This window comes from Coffea eugenioides, chromosome 2 (genome assembly GCF_003713205.1).
Source record: "Coffea eugenioides isolate CCC68of chromosome 2, Ceug_1.0, whole genome shotgun sequence".
Lineage (NCBI taxonomy): Eukaryota > Viridiplantae > Streptophyta > Magnoliopsida > Gentianales > Rubiaceae > Coffea > Coffea eugenioides.
Genome location: NC_040036.1, coordinates 76,222,419 through 76,246,112, shown reverse-complemented (window position 1 = coordinate 76,246,112; position 23,694 = coordinate 76,222,419). Strand labels below are relative to the sequence as shown.

The 23,694-nt window shown below is 34.8% G+C and overlaps 2 protein-coding genes across 4 annotated transcripts; one reads left to right on the top strand and one right to left on the bottom strand.

Moving 5' to 3' along the window:
- The first annotated feature begins 5,995 nt into the window (after window positions 1-5,995).
- LOC113761901 (golgin subfamily A member 6-like protein 22) lies at window positions 5,996-9,207 on the top strand. Its single transcript, XM_027305077.1, has 2 exons — window positions 5,996-6,197; window positions 6,996-9,207. The coding sequence occupies exons 1-2, from the start codon at window positions 6,150-6,152 to the stop codon at window positions 8,847-8,849; spliced, it is 1,902 nt and encodes a 633-aa protein (XP_027160878.1). The 5' UTR covers window positions 5,996-6,149; the 3' UTR covers window positions 8,850-9,207.
- Window positions 9,208-12,116: 2,909 nt separating this feature from the next.
- On the bottom strand, window positions 12,117-19,344 carry LOC113763499 (transcription factor PIF3-like). 3 transcript variants are annotated; one of them, XM_027307327.1, is made up of 9 exons: window positions 18,894-19,344; window positions 18,173-18,329; window positions 16,836-18,006; window positions 16,640-16,744; window positions 16,491-16,556; window positions 15,874-15,939; window positions 14,809-15,318; window positions 12,633-12,762; window positions 12,117-12,457 (listed from the first exon to the last, which is right to left on the bottom strand). In XM_027307327.1, exons 2-9 carry the CDS (start codon window positions 18,259-18,261, stop codon window positions 12,432-12,434), a joined length of 2,163 nt encoding a protein of 720 aa, XP_027163128.1. In that variant the 5' UTR covers window positions 18,262-18,329; window positions 18,894-19,344; the 3' UTR covers window positions 12,117-12,431. The 3 variants fall into 3 exon arrangements, with proteins under 3 accessions (XP_027163128.1, XP_027163129.1, XP_027163130.1); XM_027307328.1 differs by having other exon boundaries at window positions 12,633-12,756; XM_027307329.1 differs by lacking the exon at window positions 18,894-19,344 and having other exon boundaries at window positions 16,836-17,897; window positions 18,173-18,227.
- Window positions 19,345-23,694: the final 4,350 nt, after the last annotated feature.

Below are 23,694 nucleotides of genomic sequence, written 5' to 3'. Positions count from 1 at the left end.
TTTTTTTGCTATTTACTGTGCATGCTTCTATTTGTCATACTCTATATCTTGATTAAGAAGTTTACTCACCTCTATTCACCAATGTTCTATTACTTAAGTTACACACATTTAAAGCATTACATTATTGGTTTACAAATATGAGGCCAGATTGAAAATTGTAAAATCATGGACTATCGAATATTTTTACGCCAAATAAATAAACAAAAATTTTGAAATTTAAAAATTAACTTCTTGAAATAAATTCGATATTGTATGAATTTTATGCCAAAGGTAATGGATATGATGATTAAGAAATGAAATTAACATTTTGGCAAAATACTTTTTGAATTTTCTGAATGTTGGACATGATGGTTGAGAAATGAATTGGCATTTAGCAAACATAATTTGGTTTTAGATCTATTAAAATTTGATATGACATGTTTTAAGTTTTAATACCATTTTTTCTTTTTTGTAATGCATGTTTGTACTAGGTAGACGGCAGCTAAAACTTGTTTTTTTTAAAAAAAAAAAAAATTTTCAGCAAGGAAAAGGATGGGATTTATAAAAGGTAGAAGTGGGAAGGGGTAGCTAAAAATTGTTTGACATTTCTAGGTTAAACTATTGTTTATTAAATTTTTATGTGTTACATATTCCCATAACTATATATTTATTTTTTTCATAACATTCTTTATAGCCGTGCATATTACGAGTTTTTAGACTAGTGATAAATATTTTAGGATATATCAAAATAAGGAGCATGATAAACATTTTGGGACAGAGGACGTAATTTAATTCATGTGAAAATACCACATAGAGTATTAATATTTCGGTTGCAGGTGTGTTTGGATAGCTAAGTTTTTTAAGATAATATTTTGGGTTCATCATAAACAATTTTTTAATTCATCTTTTTATATTTTCAATCAACTTTTTTCTTACAAATATCACATCACAAAGTATGTTACAATAATTATTTCAAATAATATTTTATCCAAACAACTGTGTCTCGTAGAGAATGCGGTCGATGACCATAATAGGGATTTACACTTTAAGTGAATAATTCTCGTCCTCTAACCCGTGAATTAACATCTGGATATTGAAACAAGATGATGATCAAGAAAATAAAAGATTATGCGTTAGGGCAAATTAGTGCCGATATGATGTGGGCCGCTTAAAAAAAAATAGTTCCGATATATAGATGTGGGCCGCTCTATGCCCATTCAACCGGCTCCGGTAATTATTGCGCCCAAAATATTGATGAGGTCCTTCAAAAAAAAAAAAAAAAGAAAATTGATGAGGAGATCGAAGAATTAAGACTCCTAGGCTCCTCCTGGCCTATACACTTGCCCCTGTGGCGAAATAATCACTAGTCCAGCTCCAGCTGCAATTTCAAATTATCACTTGTACAAAGCTGGCTTAATGGTTAACAAGTGGAAATTCTATGCCTTATCCACAATGCTGTGTAATATAATCACGTGCAACCACAATAATCACACGAATTGGTGGTTTCTCCCCATTTGAAAATTTTGAATATATAGGTGGATTGTGATTTTTTGCAAAAGATTTTTACATTTTTGGTGAACATATTTCCTAATGACTTTGTTATCTCACCTACGTCAAGTTGTTACAGTACATTGTTTTATAAAAACTCCTAACAATAACGATCCAAATGGACCTATAAGTTTGTACTTTTAATACTGGTTTGTCTGGATTCGCCCTTATTTACAAAAATAAGAAGTAAAAAAAATTAATTCATTATAAAATTTTTTTAATTATCTTTGTATCTTTTCAAAAATCACTTTTTAAATGGGGAGTGTTTTTTTTTTTTTGTGTGTTGGGGGAGGGAGGGTGTTGTGGTTTGGGGGTCCCTTGTGAGAAGTGATAAGCGATGGCTCCATTTATATAGCGACGAAGTCAGGCGACGGAAGCACAGAGGAAGGAATCCCTCAGTTAATTGAATTGACATAATGATGATTTGGTCTAGTTGCAGCAACAATCAAATTTAAAGGGAGAAAATAATGTAAAGAATTAGAAGTAAAAAATTCATGGATTCAAATTTCATAGTTGTGCATTAGTTTTTGTATAGCCTTATTTACATGGCTGTTTTTAAACTTGCAATTCCATGATTGCGGGAAAAAATTTTAAAAAAATTTTCTTTTTTTTTTCCAATAGAAGAGGAGCGAGACTTAAGAAACTAGAAGGAGTAGTGAAATTTGATCCCAAAAGTTCTAATATCTGAGATCTTAACTTTAACCACTAAATCAATGCCTCGTCAGCAAAAGACAAATATTTGAATACATTGAGGTTTGCAATATTCATGATTTGTTTCTCTTATTTATGGTGAACCGGGGCAGCATTTTGTAGCTGAAAATGCCATTTACTTGAGGGACTTACAAACTGATTCAAGACATCACCTTATCTAAATTTATTTTGCAAAAGTAGACCGTAAAGTGATGTTCGGAGCAAACTGAATCACCATCAGCCAAACAGGTGTCTACGCGCCTGTTGACGAAATTTCCAAGAAAATACAAGTCAAAAGATTCGATCCCTTAATTTACATCCAAATAGAGTTCTTAAAATTTTTTTGGTGACCAACTACACCTAGAGTAGTTGGTTTTACTGATAGCCATATTGGTTCAATTGATGATTCCAATTCCACATATGCATATGCATTTGATGTATTAGTATGGTGTCTTCTCATATTGAGGCCTTTGGGTGGGGAAAAAGATAATAAGAAAACAAAAGAATGAAAAAAGGTAGAGCATTTTAGTACTGTAAAGTGATCGATCTGGCAATCATTTTACAAAATAGTCATTGGATCTAACTATTTCAAATCCGTTTATTCACTTTTCTACACGCTATTAATCTCCCAGCCATGTCCCAAGTTACATTTTTTATGATACAATACAACTTGTGAGATCTATTTCATCTATATATGTTCCCTGATCACCTTTTAATTACTAACTTATACCCTTTTCACATTTATCGGTGAATTAACTAGGGCAGTTAAGAAGATGAAACACCAATTGCAGTGGACGTAAACCTAAACTCTCTTCCTTCTCTCTAGCGTTTTTCTTCCCTCGCAAACAAAATGCCTTTTCCCTGGGAGGAAGACCAAGTCTCCTCACTCCCATATCTTTTTTCTTCTTTGTTTTTCTGTTTGTAATAAAGTTTCTTTTAAGTTTTCTAATGAGAGATTATTCTCTTCTAAGATGATGATTTTATTTTTAAAAAAACTAGGGCAAATTGAAGTGGGAGAAACAAATATTCTGAAAAGGAAAATTAAATCAAGAAGGTGATAAAATTAAAGAGAGTAATAGATACAAGTGCCTATGTTTAGGAGGAGGATTAGGCAGGAATGTAATCTATTCGAATCCATACTCGAGCTCAAATCGACATGCAGGAAAGATACTTGAGTTCGATCTCAATGCATTTCTCACAGAACTTGAACTTGACTCATATGGGGCTCGAGTCAATGCGAGCTTCATCGAGCTTGAGTCAGGAAGATTTGGAGATTTCATTTTTCTTGACAATTTTTTAGCAAAAAGATATTAATTTCTTTCAAAAAATTTCATACGACCTGAAACATTTAGTAAATTCAACCACTCTCATAGGCACAAGGATAATTTCATAATAATAATATATTAAAGAATTAAAATTAAAAAATTCGATAAGCCTCAACGAACCTTTGAGCTTTGCTGTTGAATACTCAAACTCAACTTGGTAGGCCCATCGAGCTACTCAAAATCGATTGGAACTCAGTAAACTCCAGTCCGAGTCAAGTTTTTTATCAAACTCGCGAGCTGCTCGATTCAATTACAACCCTAGAATTGGGTTGAGTGGTAAGATACGAGGGATTGTAAGTAGAAAATTGCGAATTCTTGACCTCCCACTTACAAAAATGTTTATGTTTAAATAGCAAATTTTGTATGCTAACGACTTTTCTCTTGACACTCACTAGAAAATCTTTAAAACTATTGACTACACTAACATTACAATTGAGAAACTAAGTTGGAAACATAACGATAAAGAAATATATTCATTTCCAAAGCTATGGAGAGTTTTTTTTTTTCCTTTCCTTTCTTTCTTTGGGTTCAAGGCTACGTATGTATGAATTAGATTCCGCATATTAATAGTCCAAAATATTCCAATTATCTCTTACGGTTGTTTCTAGAATTTGCCACGCAATAGTTGATAGAATTTTCAAGAAACGCTACATAAATTTGGATACTATCTAATGTGATTTACTAAACATATAGATGGATGTTTAAAAAAAAAAAAGGGTCTCTAATCTTATCCACTCGCTTATTAGTTAAAGATAATTAATTATGCTTCCTCCACTAGATAATGTATTCTGTGTCGACGAGATTCAATAATTAAGTACAATTAGTGAACCGACTAACCAATTACATAATCATCCAAAAAAAAAAGGTTTTCCTTCTTAATTTAGTCGGTGAATGTGTACGTAATATTGATTGTCTTCTCAATAATTATAAATTATAATGAAGGAATCAGAAGGTTGGCCAAGAGCAAGACCTAGCCCAAGAGTCCCATTTTGAAGACCCTGTTGCCTTTACCGCTTCTTACTTTAGACTCAACCGAAGCATTTTTTTTTCATGATCCATTTTTGTTTTTTTGGGTTGGAGGCCCTTTTCATCTAGAATACGAGGAATTTTGCTTCGTAAGAAATTGGAAAAATATTTTAAATCAGTAAAAAAAAAAAATCCTTGATTTCATTATATAAATTTTTTTAAAAAAATTATTGAAAACGTCCATCACATTTTATTAAATGAATTTTTTTATCATTCACTTTTAACATATCAAATTTACGTCCCTTATAAATTCAAGTTAGCAATATTTGATTCTAACCTAAGTTTTTTTTTTTTATCACTTTTTAGCCTAAAATCGTCATGTGACCCAAATGCAATCATCTTTTTATATACAAAAAAGGTTAGATTCCACTACTTTAACGGTAAAAATAAATAAAAATTGGGTCCAAACTAATTTTTTAGGAAAAAAAACTGAATATAGTTTTAGCCAGAACTTACTTTTTTATGAACAAAAATGATTATAGATAGGATCATTTGTTTAATTGTAAATGACATATAACATTTTTACCCCTAAAAACAGACTATTTATGGGTCACGTGATGGATTTAGAGTAAAAAGTGATTAAAAATCTAAGTTATGACTCAATTTTATTAACTTACTTTTATAAGAGACGTAAAATTATAATTTTAAAAGTAAAGGACGAGAGAAAATTCATCGAAATGTGATCGACGTTTAAATATATTTTTTTATATAAACTTTCAGTTAATACAAAATTTAATTCATAAAAATCTGAAGTAAATGTAAAAGGTAAGCTGTAAAGCACTCGGGCCGTCACAACGATGCACCTCCCTGTCCACTCAAAAAACAACAAAGAAAGAAACCCCAAAAACAAAGACAAAACAACAACTCTGCTACACTATTTATTATGCATCAAAGGCGGTGTCGATGAAAAGGATACTGATGATTAATTAATTACTAATTAATGTCAGTAATAGAAAATGGGTTCCATTAATTTTCCGAATCTCCTATTGGGCAGGGCATTCATTAATTTCTGATTCACATCAGATTTATTCCTTTAAAACAATCCGACAAATTAGACAACTGTTTTCAAAATGAATTAGGCCGTTAATACACCCCCTGGTCCCCATATTAAAGCCTGTCACCTTTTGAAATGGACAATGCCATCTCATGATTTTCTATGACTTTCAAAAATTTTAAATTTTGATTTATTTCCTTTTATCAATTTCAATTCTTTAATTAAAAATTTTTTTTTTTGATAAAGGGTTCCCACTAGCTATTTACAGATCATCATCCATGTGAAGATTAGTCCCTCACACACACACACACATTATTGGTATTTTTATTTTCTCAAAGACTATTTTATTATAGAAAGGAAATGTATAATGTGACTGGCTAGTTGTGGTTACTTTGTTGAGTTTGCTTTGGAGCCCTTTTAGGTTGTTGCCAACAGCCAACCACATCATTCCTTTCCTTTCTTGTCCACTTCTTTATTCTATACTACTAGTACTACAAGTCTACAACTATACTCTGACTACTGAATTCACTCTAGCAGTTTCATTCCTGATTCTTGAATTTTTATCACTTCATCATCAGGAATCATCCATGGCTACTGAAACTGTTTCATCAGATCATTCTACACCAGCCCTTGAGGTAATTTTCACTAACTTCATAGTTTATACTCTGTACGCAAGTTTAATATTCCATGTTACTTTACCTTCAAGTTTGGTTTTTTTTTTTGGGCATGCTTGTTTCAATCTTTTTGTGCTCTGGGATTTCATGGGATTTTTGTGTGCTTCTTCGTTGTTTTCTTGTTATGCAGTATATATGTTCTAAGATTTTATTTCCAACAATAAAATCTTCTAGTGTTTCATCTAGCTTTTCACTAGGATTGATAAAATCTTTGACATCATCATGGTTCCAGCACTTCTTATGATATCACATGAGCAAGGTCCAGGCATGGTGTTATGAAAAATCAAGTAAAATCATTTACTCTAGATTTATGTTGTGATCAACAAAGGAAGACAAGGAAAAAAAAAAAAAAAAAGCAACTTGTGATGAGCCTGTGAAACTTTAAAGATCCTTCTGCAATATTTTGGGAATTCCAGTTTTCGTCAGGACTAAGAATGACCCATGATCAGAGAGAGTTCTGGTCATCAGTAACTCTTGTTTCAGATTCTCGTTTCTCCATTCCTGCTACCGATGTCCTGTCCAATAAATTTTTCAGCAGGTTCACCATGTCGATTTCAGTTGAAAATTTCCAACCTTCATCACGTAATCGGACTAAATCTTTCTGAAGATACTTTGCTTCCAGATTTCCTACTCACTTTTGCAGTTCCTTTAACTTTACTAATTAGGTTCGTTTAGGATAAGATGCTCCCCTTTTCAGAATGCAAATGATTTCCTATGCTTTCTCTGCATTTTTTTAAATTGCTTTTACTTAAATTGCAGCAAGTTGAGAAGGAAGTAAAAGAAGAGGTAGAGAAAATTGCAGAAGACGGTACTTCTCCACCCAAGGAAAATGAAGAAAAGCCAAAAGATGAGAACACCCCTGGTGAAACAGCAGTACCATTGGCTGAAACAGAGAAAAAGATGGAGGAGAAACAAAGTGAACCACTTGTAGTTGAAGAGGTCGTGAAAGCTGAGGTGGAAGAGAAGCCAAAAGCTGAGGAGCCCCCAAGTTTGCCTATTACATCAGCTGAACCGGAAGAAAAGATTGAGGATAAGCACATTGAGCCTCCTGCAATTGAAGAGATTAAGAAACCTGATGATATCCCTGCTCTGGATATTTCTTCCAAAGATAATCCGGAATTAGCAAAAGAATATGTTCCCAAAGAAGAAACTGTTAATGTTGCAGGAGTAGTGGATAACATTCTAAAACGTGAACCAGAAGGGCACTCCGGGATAAAAAATTTGGAAACGCCACAAGAAGAACCCCCAAAAGGATCCGAGGAGGAGAAGCTGGTAGAGGAGTCAAAGGAAATTGATATTCCTGCATCAGTGGTTGAAGCTGTGGAGGCACAAGAGGAGAAAGTTGAAGAGATACCAAAAGATATTGATATTCCTGAATCAGTGAGTGGCGCTACTAAAACAATAGCTGAGGAAGTGACGGAGTTGCCAGAGAAAATTGATATACCTCAAGCAGCCACTGAGGCTATTGAGACTAAAGAGGAGGAAGTGAAAGAGTCACCTGAGAAAATTGATGTTCTTGAAGCAGTAAAGGAGGGTGTTGAGACTAAAGTGGAGCAAGTAGAGGAGTTACCAAAGAAAATTGATATTTCAGAGCCAGTAAATGGGGCTATTGAGACGAAAGTGGAGCAAGTAGAAGAGGCAGCTGCGGCTGATGTCGTGGAAGTTTCAGCAGCAGAGCCCGGGAAAGAAGAAATTTCGATTCCAGAACCGGTAGCAGAGGACAGACCAGAAGAAAAACCTGTAGCTACAGAACAAACTGGGAAAGAAGCTGCAACGGCTGAGCCTGAAGAGAAAATAGAGGTGGAAACAATAAAAGACAGAGAAATTTCAACTGATGAGATTGATGAAACTAAGTTGGCAGAGGGAGTAGAATCTACTGCCACTGAGAGTTCAGAACAGATTGCTTCAACCCCTGTGGCAGCTCAAGTTGAAACAGAAAATGTAGAAGTTCCTCCAACTGAAGTTGCAGAAAAGGCTGAGGACAAAGAAAAAGAATTGACTGCCAAACCTCAAAAGCAAGTGACATTGGAAGAATTGCTGGAAAAGGTTGAGAAGGAAACTGAAACCAAGGATTTGAAGACTGAAGAAAAGGAAGAGAAAAGCGGTATCTCTGAGGAATCATCTCAGCTGGAAGCGAAGGAAGTTGATGCTGTTACCAGTTCTATTCCTCCTCCTGAAGATTCTAGTAAATCTGTAGAACAAATGTCTAGAGATATTGAACTTCCTGCTGAAATTGGGACCAAAATAGAAGAAACCGTGGCTTCAGCTGAAACCGAAAAGGATGCAGTAGTAGACAAAAATGTGGATGTCGAAAAAGAACCGGAGAAGGCTGAGGCTGAGACAGAAACAAAAGCAGAGGAAGCCGCAGAGGCTGTTAAAGAGACTGAAAAAACTGATGTTGCAGTTGAAGAGTCCAAAGAAGTTGGTGACTTGAAAACAACACAAGAAGCTCCTAAAGAAGTGGTTCCAGGGAAGACAACCCAAAAATCAACTAACATACTTTCTAAGGTGAAGCATTCTCTTGTTAAGGCAAAGAAAGCAATCATTGGAAAATCACAAGCAAAAACACCAGCAGCACCACCCCCTGAAACAAAAGAGGAGGTTAAAAGCTGAGTAATGTCCTGGCTACTATAGAGATCAAGTTAAAGAAACAATATAGAGACCAAGGAAGGGGTAATTTTATTGAGGGTGTGATATATTTTGTTTTCCAGATTGGTTTGCCTGCATTAGTGGATTTTTTTGCTACCGTGGTATGATACCCCGCTTTGCTACATACCAAATAGTAGGAAGATTGTATTTTTGGTTTCTTTTGCTTTTCTTCTCTTTTCCTACCTGTTCATTGAGTTGTGTGTATTTGCTTAATTGTGGGTGAATTTGATTGTATTCAGTTTGTTGAGGGAGCGTATAGATTTGTTACATTGTGAATATTATTTTACTCATCAAAGCTGTCATTAGTGTTTTTTAGTGTTTATCTGCTTCTTGTTTCAAGAAACCAGAATATGTTATTTTGCTTGAGGAGCTTTGTTGCTACCTATTGTCATGTATTGGCTGACAGGGAAATTTTATCTGCTTCAGTAACTGCCTGAAGTAGTCCACATCCTTCTTGGCTCTTAAGATTTAATCAAATAGCTCTTAGTTGCTCCTGTCAATATCATCAGGTTTGCCAAGACTTGCTAACCGGAAATAAAAAGGTAGGAATTCCTGCTCCATGGTGTTTTATACAAAGAACATTGGCTAGTAGTAGGCCTATATGCTTAACATTACATGATTCTAGACTTTCTGCAGCAGTTGATGATATTTGTGCATGCCAAAACATGCAAGATTTGTCCATCTAGAAATACCAGTTTGACAAGGCACTTGTTGCTTTTAAGCTAGGGTTCTTTGGCCTTAGCCAAGATGTGGCCACAGGCCAAGCAGATATTTCACAAGACTAGCTGTTTGCATAGCAATTGTATTCCTTTACTTTCAGAAAAGCAGAGCTGGGCAGCTCCATATGGAGGATACACAGAAACGGTCCAAAAGTAGTAGGGACAAATGACTGATGCCATATTACTCCATTACATAACAATGACAGATGATATACATCATTATCACCCAGGAATCTTTTCAAAGCAAGAGGCATTATTATTATTGACACAAGTCGTCTCTGAAGCTGGGCAAAATTATTCATGAACCTCCAAGGTTTGGAAAAATTACACTGACCTTTCTACCTCTGTGGGGGTAATCAAGAGCAAGAAGGGGAGATTGGATTGTTTGCAACAATTGCTAAAAGATGAGGATTCTAGAGAAGCCACTTAGGGTGCATACATCTAAATACGTGGTTGAGATTTTTATTTAATGTTGGAAATTAATTCATGTAGAACTTTTTGAATTCAACATGTTTGATAATGAAAATGGCTTATCACTTAATATATTAAGCACCGTTTAATTTGTATGCATAATTTTAAGTGAAAATTTTTGATTGAATTGACAACACATACTACATCTCTCGCATACATAACGCGCTCTCAAATATGCTCTCACATAAAATACACATTTGCTCTCTTTTTATTCTACACGTACTCCCACACACACAAATATATACAATTCAACACTATCTCTCGGATATTTCATTATTTACTCCCTCTCCCATATGCGTATTTTTTCTTTCTCTCCAAACACACAAATACAAATGCTTTTTAGGTATAAAATTATAATTATCAATTTAGCTACTTAACACTTTCAATGCTAAATCTTTATATTTCAGATTTAAGTTTTATCAAACGAGTTTTTATCTTTTAAATTTTTCGCTTTGCTCTTTTATTTTCTTTAACACTGATATACTCATTTGTTGGATTGAGAATCCCAAATAGAGATGTCACGGATTTATTTATGATCTTTAACAAAAACTACAACCATCTCCAAGATTCAATTTGGCTAGTAGGGACATTTGATTACCCGACCCTGAGATCCAAGTTTGACTCCTTAAGTAGTGTTCTTCTTCTCCTTCTTCCTTGTAAGACTTACCATCATTTTTTTAAAATTAAAAAAAAAGTATATGTAAACATCTCAAACTTTTATGTCTAGGCCTTTATAAATCCTATATTTTTTGCAAATCTGATCCACGTTTAATGTAATGTGAAAGTGATTCAATGCTTGTGGCTTCAAAATTTTTTTTTTTTTTTTTAACTAAAGGTGATTGATTAATTGTAGTTCAACAAATTCTTGGATACATTTTTGCTAGTGGACCATACCATACCTCAAAGGGATAATTCCGACTACCAAGTTAAAACAAATAAACTATTTACTATCGACATCACACGAGGAGGATTACTTTTTTTTTTCTTTTTTTCTTTTTTTTTTGTCAAAAGGTCATCATATACGAGGAGGATTACAGGCACTAGCAATTCAGATTCATGTCAAATCAAGAAGAGAGCGATGAATTGCCGGCCATCAAGAGAAGAAGTTCCCAGACTCCACAGCTGTTGCTCCTTTTTTACTTACGTGGCTTGCCAAGTTTTCAGTTTTACCCAAGTATAATGCCACATAACCGTAGACTCACGCATCATGCCACATCAAAAAAAATTGTAGTAGAAAGTACTCGTTGATTGATATTTTGGGTGATGGGCGGAAGAGGGGCAGGAACGGTTTCATCCTCACAATTCACTATCAAGATTTGATTAAAAAATATTATACGGTTCAAATCTCATATTATATCTTATTTTTTAACAATATGTATGGGGCTCATAAAATTTTATTTTTAAATTATATATGTTGTGAAAAGTAAATTACACCACGTGCAAATAGAATTACACGGCGTGCAAAATGCATTGCCCCTGATCGGCTAGTAAGAACTTGACTAAAACATTTTGGATCTGTAATTTATGCTCAAAAGTTACAGAGAGTGAAAATTTCTGAAACGCACATTTAGTGTTGAAATGTACAGACAACAAAAAAGCTTGATTCAACAAAAATTGGTAATGTTAACATATTAAATCAACGCTCAAAAATAGAAATTTTTGTATTATTATTTAGCAGTATTTTAATTAAGTTAAAATTTTAGTAATTCTATCTGAATCAAATTATGATAGTTTTATTATTAGGAAATCAGTGTTTTACTTCTAGAAAATTTCTTATGATTGTAAAATTTATTTACCAAGTCATTTAATCTATAAATAGGAAATTTTATTATTGCTGTCAGTCAAAAAGAGTGAAATTTGATAGCTTTATTATTATGGTGAGTAATTATTATATTATTGTTGGTATCATTCTTCTTATACAAATATGCATATTTGTATGTGTGTTTGTAAATTGCCTCTCTATATATGTTGAATTTTTTGAAGTTTATCTCTCATAAATTTTTGGCGAAATTCTTTTTTTTTTTTTTTGGGAATGTACAGGTAACATGTCCAATAACCATTTTCATTGCATTTCTCAAGATCAAAACCAGCTGCTCTTGCAGCAGAGTTTACGTTAAAAAAAAGTGTACATATGAAGCAAAAAGTTCTCTTCAAAACAAAAACCTGTGCAGCTTGTAATATACAGTCCTAATATTAAAAATCAGACAAGTCAATAACGTAAAACGATTCTTTGGTGTCTACAACTTGGCAAAACCCTCGTCTTCATGTAAGTCACCAATGACTCTTTCTCAGGACAGAAATGGCACTAACTGGAAGAATTCCATGTGGCTGCTGGAACCTTAGTTATCACTGTTAATCACCCCTTGCACATCCCATTACTCCCTGCACATGAAACGGGGTGTTTTTAGCCTCATTATCCAATGATTTTAGCCAAGAACTTCAGTTCACAGACATGACTTGTCGCGTAAACATCTGGAGGAAAGAAAGAGATGAGAGGCAGGGGGGCATCTGTATCCAGAATACCAGTTGTTAAGTCATAAGAAAGTGATATACTCACCTTTTTCTTTGTCACATACGAGATCAGTTGTACTCGCCATGTTAACGGAGGCCGCAGCACAAACATCAGGTGCCTGATCATCCTTTGAAGTCATGGCAGACTGATCAAATTCCTTATTTGTTGCCTGCAGCTGACGAGATAAGAGAGTTGATGAATAGGCGCAACGGATGCTAATCAAATCAGCTAGAAAGCTGATCAACAGTCTATCCAGATTCTGAACAAACATAGAACTTGAACCCTTTTTTTTCTTTTTGGGAAAAAAAAAAAAAACTCAAATCAGAAGTTCTGACTGAAAGAGACAAGGAAGAACAAAGCAGAAGGAATGAATGAGAGTTAAGAGTGAATAATTATTTGAAAAATGAAAAGATCGGTTTTGCTTCGAAAAGAAATTAACAAGAAGTATGAAGTTTGCCTCTGAAATTGCCAAGAAAAAAGAAAGAAGAAAATCAAGCACAAACAAATAAATTTACGAAGGACAAAAGGGGGGAATAGAAAAGAAATCTAGAAATCGATGAATACATGGATCGGGAATTGTCGTCCTAGTTATACTCTGCAACTATCAAGCAGACAAAATCTCACCCATTCCTCTATAATAGCATAAAGCTAGATGGATCTACATTTCTGCTTGATGAGGAAGCAAACAATCATGTACACATCAAAATGCAATCTTGTTCTGAGGTATATCAAGATTCAGTTCTTCATAATTTATAAGAGCAAAAAGAATATAACTTCCTGAAGTCTACCCTTCGTTATATCTAATTGATACTTAATGACCAGATAAAAGGAATAGAAAAACCACACATGATAGATACATCAGATGTTGTCATGCCAAGGACAAAGAAAGAAATCATATTGCAAATATCAAGCTAAATACAAGTTTTCAATCACATTATTGACAAGAACCAAGTCATCAGATTCAGGTCTACGGTCAAGTGTCCCAAAACCAGACTACCTCTTTCCTCTCTCAAGGGCACAGAAGAACAAAAAATGAAACACATAAGCTTGTCTTCCATATTGATCTTAGATGCCCAGCTTGTCACAGTACATCAACTAAGAATAACCACCAGCGTTCATCTTTTCCCCCTTGATGTGCTTGACTAGAATTGTTTATTAGTCAAAAAAAATTTTAATTTTGGAAAAGTAATTGTCAGTCTTTAAGGATTATCGGAGATTTACAGGAACCAACCAACAATAACCAGAATATTCTTGGATAATATGCTATTCTTGCCTTAAATCTGGTATAATGAACTAAAAGCTGGATACCATCTGACTGAGATTATCTTCTCATATTCAAGTGCAACAGACAGCATGAAACCAGAAGTTGCAAATGTAGCTCCATAGCTTATAACCAAGTATAAACTTGGGCAATGACTTCAAAGTCTGAACTCAGAGATCAACATTTACCCTACCAATTGGCTGGATGAAATTTAATCAAAGAAAAATTGTAACTCGCACATATGAGAAGGCAGGACAGTAATTAAAAAGAGCACTAAAGAAAACAGAGTACAGAGGAACGATAACAATTGATCTGCACCCAATTACTTCCGCCTCACCCTGTAGTTAGAGTCAATCTGTGATTTCAACTCTTTACAAGCAGCAAAGTTGTACCAACATACACAGCAAACTTTCCATTATTGCCTCTAGAGAAGAGCTACTAGCTCTATGTCTGACTTGTTTTAGCTCCTAAGAAATGCATCTAGAATTCAGACAAGGCATTAACAGGTTGGCCCATTTAGTCAACGAGGCAAGTTCTGAAATGATTCCATACTTTTCAAAGAGGAATTGAGGTTATATTTCACCACAAGAATGTAAAAGGAACAACACTTGTTCTCCTTCAAATGAAATCTATGTTGAAAACAAGGATACCACCTCTAATGGGAAATCCCAAAAACAAAAGAATGATTATAGCAATAGGAGGTGGAGTATTAGTCTAATGAAATCATAAATATTGATAAATAAATCCCCCACAACTACCTAGCAAAATGTAAATTCACCAGGAAAGAAAAAGGAAAAGAACTTGCAAGGAAAGCAATGAGAGCGAAAGCAGTAAATTGCTATCTTTGCTCAAAGACTTTGAAGCTGCAGTTACTACACGGATTGGTGAGGCAAATTTATAAGAAAGAATCTCTCCTTTGATTACGAGTGCAATAAGCTAACTCATGCATAAACCACAAACCTGACTAGATGTCTGGCTTATTGAGCTGCCAGTATCAGTTTTATGATTTAGCTGTGAATTTTTATTCTGCACTTCAACAACAGAATTTAAAGTTGGAGATGCATTTGAAGCTTCAACATGAATTCCCATTCTTGAGGTATCCACACCCACAGCTGAACTTATGGGAGCTTGCCCCACCAAAGGAACTAAGGGAGCCCTTGGGATTGACATAGGAACTCCTTGACCAGGATGCCCAAACACCTGAAGGTTTGATCCAGCTAAGCCTTGGAAACCAGAAGATCCAGAAATAGTTGGAGAAGGGAAATGTGCTCCTTGCATGGGCGGTAGAGGAAATATCGGAAATCGTGGAGATCCAGAATTCAAGTCTAGCATTCCCATCCCATAACCCATTCCCATGCCCATTCCACCAGCCATGGGAGGAAAATGTGGCACATGAGCAGCATGCATGTGTTGTAATCCGGTTGGAAACATCATTGGAGGCATGCACAATCCAGCTCCCATTGACATCACCTGGATAAAGAAGAGAAAAGCAAGCACTATAATTATTTCAAGGACATTATTAGAAATTCGAAAAGAAGAAACAACAAAACAATTCATCCAGCATCTTCACCACTGAAACGGCCAGGTTTCATAGAGTTTAGCCTTTGTATGGACATGACTCCTTGCATAAATGCCACCCGGAATAACACTAAAAAGTACTTTTTTGGGAAGGAAAACAAAAAGAAAAAGAGCCAGCTTGTGCATATAGTTCCAAAGGTTTAGCACCTATCTATCCTTTCATGAACCCATACATGGTAGGACCAACCAGGTGTATCTTCAATTTCATCATGCAGCTTCCTTTAGCCTTCTCCCACACAACTTCTCCAAGAAAATAAAGTGAAATAAATAAGCTAGCCTAGAAACATAGACAATTAGAATAAACTAGCAACAGCAATTTTTAGTTATGCAAGGTCTATTATACACTTTAGACTTCTATGCCGGAGGGATAAATGTAGAAAACAACAGAAAATAAACCACCGAAATAATAGTAGAAATAAAGTCATAAAGGACCCTATTTCACCTTACCTGTACTTGAAGTTGAAGAGTCTTTAAGTACTCAATGGCTTCATCAAGCATCGAAGCTTTGTCAGCCTAGAAAATGAAGATAGGCATCCCAAAAAAATTATACACAAGAAACAAAGAACAGAAAATTCTTATTTAATTGAAACTTGGAGTTCTAATCTGAATCACTAAGATTTGCAAACCAGTTTCGGTTCAATAGCAACATGGTGAGACAGGAAAAGGAAACTAACATCTTGCAATCACAAAAGCATTAAGTGAGCTCATAATATACTAAGGCTCAGATTAAAGCTTCTGTTTTTTTATAGATGCGAAGTGTACACAGTATGCTAAATCAAGTAAAAACATTTCTTGACGACATACTTCGAGTCATAGGCCAGAATGTTGGGTAATGTAGATCTTATTCATATATCATCATATACTCCATACATATATATATTTTCAAAAAGAGGTATACACATTACAGATGCACACAGTTTTTTAAAATAAGAATACAGTGCTCTTTACACATTGAATCAAAATTTATCTCTGTTGGTTCTTATCTGCAAGTGATTATGTACTGAGCTGTTAGCAGCATCAGACAGATAGTGAGCATATAAGCAAGAGTTTATATCTATAATTACCTTATTGCAGTTGGGTATAAGTTCTTGCAATGCACGCATCTTCTCATTAATCCTATCTCTTCGTCTCTGTTTGCAATTATCAATAAAGGGATCAATAAGTGAGACACACCAACATGAAGTCATTATTATCAGAAATTTGTTTTCCTCACCCTCTCAGACAGATTATGCACTTCCGCAGCTCGGCTTCTCTTTGAACCAGAAACACCCCGAGCATGAGCTACTTTTTTTATACCCACAGATTCTTCATCAATTTCCTGCATGTCAGGTGTTTAATTTCACTATACTTATCACTAGGGAGTAAATCAGTGAGCGTTTACAAATTGGTTGGTCAGTGTTATGTCTTACTTCACTTCGTGATTCAGACTCCTCGTTATCACAATGTTTTCTCTTCAGTGTATGCATCTGATCGTTTGAAGCTCCCTCGCCACTATTTGCAGAGCACACAGAGGAAGCAGCAACAACAGGTTCAACAGGATTCTCACTGTCTTTCACTTCTTTAGTGATGCTAGAACCAATTATCGGGCTCGAGGACTTATCATTCTTAATTGAATCATCCCAGTGCAAATTATCAGGTCGTTGAGCACTGCATGACTCCTCAGGTGGCTTATCAACTGATGGTCTGGAATCTACCTTGGTCGAGACCAATTTAGGTTGGTTATGGACACAAATATCCTTCTGGGAGTTACTAGATGGCTTATGTGTAGATTTGACAGGACTACTACTACTCACTGCAGAGACCTTTTCAATACCTGATGAACAGGAAGCAGCTATGCCATCAGTTTTCTCAAGATTAGCTCTAACAAGAGCAGCTGGTCTTGAAAAATGGGTAAAATTCAAAAAATTGGATGCCCCCACTTTTTGATTCTGCATCTTCATGCTAACCAAACCACCCGGGGAAGCTTGACCTTGAAATGTATCTCCAAAAAATGTAACTGGATTGTTGCTTGTGGTATTCATAACTACACTTGAAACTCCTGATCCTGCGGGTGCAACAGATAATTGGCATTGCTGCGATGAGTATGGACTCAACAAACCCGTCCTTGAAGAAGAAACCTTTGATGCATTCCTTGCCTCTATATCTAAAACATTATGCACCGGAACTGCATACGAATGCTGGGGCATTTGATTGCAGCTTCCCTTGACCACTGATCCGAAGCTGTTAAGGGCAGATGTCTCATTACCAGTTACACCAGATATTTCTGGCAAGATTTCAGAGCAAAAATCTGATCTAAAACCATCATCTACAGGATAATTCAACCACGGCCCCATCTCATCTTCTTGATTCAAATAAGTCTCTCCTGATCGCACTGATGGCATAGCATCATTCAAGGTAGACCCAATCTCAATAAACTTCCCAACTTTTGGAGTGCTGACATTTCCAGTGAACCTATCTCGAATTCCAGGCTCCTGTGATGGAAAATCATTCAAATTAGGGCTCTTCTTAACCCTGTTAGACTGACCCTGCATCAAAATCTGACCATTTTCCCACAGTAGCTCAACAAGATCATTTTCAGTTCTGCAACCATATACACCAATATCATACAACATGTAACAAACAATACACAGAAAAAAGGGAAAGAAATCATCAATTTGTTTCAAACACAAAAGTATTCAACCTAGAAATAAAAACAATAAGATGTAATAGTGGATCATTTTCCTAAATAAAATGAAAGTCTGCTTACGCTGGAGATAGATCGGTAGGAGATGCAGTTTTCGGTTGGGCAGATTCAAGCTTTCCTCTGGCCATTCTCAGGAACTCAGAGAGGGGCATGGTGAAAAAACAACACAACTCCCACTCAGAAATGCAAGAAATTCATTAACTTGGACAAACTGGAACACCTGCACACCCTTGATCTTGTCAGAGAACTAAAACCCCAGAACAAAAGAACCCCTTTTGAAACACAAAAAGTGTGAACATAAAGCACTTCAGCAAAGTTCAACCGACATTAAAATGGAACACATAAATCCAAATAGCACGACATCAACAAATGACGTTACCCCACTACTACAAGACAATTTTAGTTGCATATAAGCAGATAAATCCAATATACAAGATACATATACGAGTGCTTAATACACCAGAAAAAATCACAAGCTTACATAAATTACATGTGGTTTATACTAATGTCTCGATCAATAAAAGTATATAAAAATCCAGAAACAGCATTAAAAATATATTAACCAGTCAAACCAATTCTTTAATGGAAGCATAAGCTACTTGATAACCAACTATTTGAGCTTCTTTACCATAAAAAATTCAATCTTTTAATTGAAACTCAATCATTAGAAGATAAAACCACACGAGATTGCTAAATTAATTAACAACCCTCAATTCTTTATCAGTTAAAGGGAACCAAGTAGCACTAATCTTAAAGAAAAAAGAAGAAAGAAGAAAAAACCCACCTCTTAAAAATGAACTCCAAGTCCAAGCCTCACTCACCTCACCAATCTCCAAGAAGGGGAGGATTTTCAGAACCCATTAGTCCAATCAAAATCATTAACGAGATTGCAACTTTATTATTAAACAAAGTCTTAAAAATCTTGAAAGATTATCACATCCACTAATGAGCTGTGATAATTCTCTTGAACCCACCAATATTTTGTAATCCACATGCCTTCAAATAGCTTCTCAAAAAGTACAGTCTTTACACGCCCCACTTGGTTTTGAGCTCCAAGGACAAAAGAAACGTACTTGCTGAATACTAAAATAATATGTTATATACTACATTAAGCGGAGATTGATACAGAAAGAGAAACAGAGGATTCAGAGGGCTCGTAGAAGTCGGCGAAAGGCATGGGTATTTTGACGCTGGCCGAAGGAAGAAGCAACACAAAAATGCAAGTAAAGAGTAGAAACAGTAACAGTACGAATGAAGAAACAGCTCAAGGCTTTGCCTTTTCTATATTTTTCCTGCTCTACAAAACAATGAACAATTGGTCATTTTTTAACCATAGTTAGTAAAAGCACCTTGAAAACCCAACCGTTGTTAAAAGTTCCTTATCGAGTTTTTTTCCCTTTTTTTTTTTTGGCTTTGTTATTGGCTGTGTCTTGATAATCTCAAAACTAATCACCTCCCAACTTGGTTGAGCTCACAACTCTTTGAACTTGTGCCTGGTTGCATTTCTTAAATTTGATTTTGTTACCTACTCAACTCTCATAGCTCTTGTGGAATCCCCAACTAAATTGCTTCCTAAATTTAATAGCAATCTCGTAAATTTTGATTTTTTTGACCTTTCAATATCCGTCACACGCCTTATAATTCTCAATTAAGGATGCGAGTATCATTCATAAATTAAATAGCCAAATCAATCAATAGAAAATCATCGATAGATATATAAATATTTGAATGTACTTTTTTTAACATGTGACTCATATTTATAAATTCATATACGCGTATCGTCCATAAATTAATAGCCAAATCAATCAGTAGAAAATCATCTATAGATGCGTAAATATTTGAATGTAATATTTTCATCACGCAAGTAGTTCTCGACTTAGCTCGTATGTATAAATCCATATTAGCAATAACACGATATTATGCATTTGTTACAAAATTGTACGTATTATTTTTAAAGAATTGCTTACAATTTTTTCAAAAGGTAACTCAAAGTAACTGTATAATATCTTCCAATCGAGGTGCCTGATAGCCATTTTGCACTGGAGTGCTTTCTGTTTCCCAAGCAAGAAAGAAAAGAAATCATTTAATAAAAGTACTATAGTGCTTTATGTCGTCGTACATGAGCTAAATTTTGTACAGGTCAATGCGGGCACCACAAACATATATGTTTAGGCTTAATGGGTGATTATGACTTCTCAATCTTCATTATCCTTTCTCTAAAAGAGCAAACCACCTTTTTTTTTATTTGTTTTGTTAGTTCTGGTTGGCCTTTTCATTCATGTTTAATCGAGAACCCGTAGTTTCAGAATGGTTTCAAATCAACGTTTCTGGACCATCAATATTGGTTTTGTGGAAATATGACATGGCCATATTCGTGTCAATTTTTGGATGCCCTGCCCAGCTTTTGTAGTTCTGTCAAGAAATGACATAATTTGGGATTCAATGAAAACTTGACATAATTAGCTGATTGTCCGGTTTTATGTGACATTAATCATCTGACACTACTCTTTCTTTGTGGAGATATCACATAATATGGTGGTAAAAACAAAAGATTTCAGGTTGCATCGGTTGAGAAGATGATGGTGATTTGATTTTCTAACCACTAGCGAGCAGTTGAACACTTGAAAATATTGCCCTTACAAAAATATTTCAATTGTATTGCTCCAAGTTTGTTTTTGATTGATAGGGAATTGGTCGAGACATTCTTGGTTCGACTGTGCTCATGATTTTTATTTTCTTAAAATTAAAATTTGAAATCTGAATTCATTAAACTATTGAATTATAAATACTGAAATGTTAACATTTGAGTGCATTCTACATTTGCATTAAGTGATAAGTGAACAGTTTATTATTATTATTTTTAAATAAGCATTGCCTACACAATTCAGACCTACTTAATTAATTAATTAATGTACTATTTTTTGTTATCAAACACGAATATGCTAATATCTGAATCCATTAAATGTAAATATTGAATTGGATTATCAAGCCTGACCTTAAAGTATCTCTTAGATAAACGGAAAATAATAATTGATCTTGGATAAGAAAAGAAATACTACTACTACTATAAAATTGATTATGACGGCTTGGATTAGCAATAGAAAGCAATAATAATGTTTTTAGGAACGAGTCTGTAGTCTTCTACTACGTACGACATAATAATAGTATTACATTTTTGGTAAGGTGCAATGTAATGTGTCTGTGTTCTCTGTATTTTGAAAATTTCGTCACCTCCTCCATTGTTTAACTACTTTTTATTTTTTTTTTCTCTTTTTTTCTTTGTTGTTATTCAAAGAATTTAGTAGTATATCTTATCCCAGGTCTTTGATCCACATTTGGCACCATTATGACATCTGGAAATATTGTGCCAATATCTCTTTAATTATACGTGGGACTACATGTTCTTATCCTCTTTGATCTCCTCTCTTGTATTAAATTAAGCTTTTAACCAAAAAAAGATTAGGTTTTTGTGGGACAAGTCTAGTCATTGATTTGCTCATGATGGGTTTTTATGATTCTTCTTTCCCTCAGATATTGGACGTACACACTGCTCTATTTGAGCACCATTCATCAATATATAATGTCCGAACAATAGAAATATTGGTATGAATATTTTTTTCTCATCTTTTAAATTTTATCCTTATAAAAATTCCCTGATTGTACACACATTAACACTAGTGTGTGTATATATATATATATATATATATAACAGTTTATATATGCAAAATTAATTACAGACTGTGTGTGTCACTAATACTTCTCCAAACATTAGTTAATCTCGTATTAGTCTAAAACAAGATTTAGAAGTATGGAGCACAAACTTTTAAATTTCACGACCCTTTACACATGTTCCATTAGTAGATTTCCAAGATCCAGTCAGCCGGTGCATAGCATGCCTAAAAGTATTTGTTTCTAGTGACTTTTATAATTTTGTGTTGGAGAAGGAAACAAGTAACGAAAGATGCAATCATTTTCGACAAATTGTTACCATATAAACCCACACAATCATATTAAAGGAAAAAAAAAAAAGAGTCAAGAACAACTTTAATTAAGCTGACTAAACCGTCATAACTGCTCTTTGTCAAAAAAATACTTAGCAAAACATCCTTAAACGAGCCATAAGCGGCTTTTAATAGACAGCATTATTCATTTAAAAGTGATTAGGGACAAATAATATCACTGCCTTTTGCTTTCTTAGATGTTCGTAGGGCCCAAAGAAGTCATCTAATTACTTAATTGATGTGGATAATGTATAGTATTTGACAGACTAATTTTCAAATGCTATGAGATACCTAATACTAATTAAGAACTGTACAAGTCATTAGTTTGATTATGGCTATAGATTTGGACAGTTTAGAGATTCATAATTAAAGTGCCTAGCTAGATCTTCCTCCGTCGTTTATATAGTTGGCACAAGAAGCTAACAAAGAGGATTTGTCTTCTCCTAATTCTTCCCTTTTTAATATTATAACAAAACCACCATTTCTAATGAAGAGACCAATTCAGAACCTAGATGTGAACTTTTGCTGGCTGGCCTGCACTCAACTGATTTTGATTTTTTTAAAAAGCCAAAATCAGAATTTGAAAAGCAAGTGTTGTGTAACTTCTGATTTTAGATCTAGAAAAAGCTGAAAATTGAAAGAAAAAGTAATTTAAAATATCTCATAATTAATTTTCTAAAATCAGAAGCTAAAAGTAGGTCCAAAAAATTAGTGAAAAACAAGGCTCGAGTTACTAGAAATTTCTTGTTCATGCATGAAAAAGGAATACTTATCAAAATTTTGGACCATTGATCGATCAAGCTCACTTGTTTGAACTCCATTATTTATCTCTTAGGTCTTGCTACTTGCCCCCTTGAGTTGGAACTTTCCTAAACAACTTCTTAATCAACTGATTATTGCTTTACTAATTAAGGGGAGAGATAGAGAAATTACTCCTCACTCTTCTCTCTTCTAAAAGGATGAAAGACGCAAAAGTTCGACTTAATTACCAATAACGTTGACGAGACGAGTCTAAAATTTTTTATTCGACCTTCAAACTCTCGAGATTTAAAATAAACAGTAGCTGCATGCCTACTGTCTACGAGTACTCTTTCGAACATGTTCAGTCGATCCTTCTTCGAGGCCTCAATATTCTGTTCAACCCCTGTCGTAATAGATACATGATATACTTGACAAGCTGGCCGGGAACTGGAATTACTCGCTCTTGGCTCCACTCATGTATTGTACTGGAATGAGATTGATGTCACTGGGCTTTTAGTTCTAGCAAATAATGGTCGGACACGACTCAAAAAAACTGAAGCTACGTATCCAATGGAATTGGAGATGTCCACCTGGACCCTGCCTTGAGCAAGCAAGTGATTTGGTGGAATCTAAGAGGACCCCTCCCCACTCTCCGGTCCATGCATCATGTGGAGCAGCTGTTTGCAGCGCAAGCCGGAGGTGGCCCTTAATTTGGCTCCATTTCCTCGTCCTCATCCCAAAATCCCTGGAAAATGTTTCAGGGTTCTTTTGACTTTTACATCAATATCAAGATCAAACAATCTGGATGTGGGGAAAAAGATTGGCTAAAGTGAAGAGGTCAGG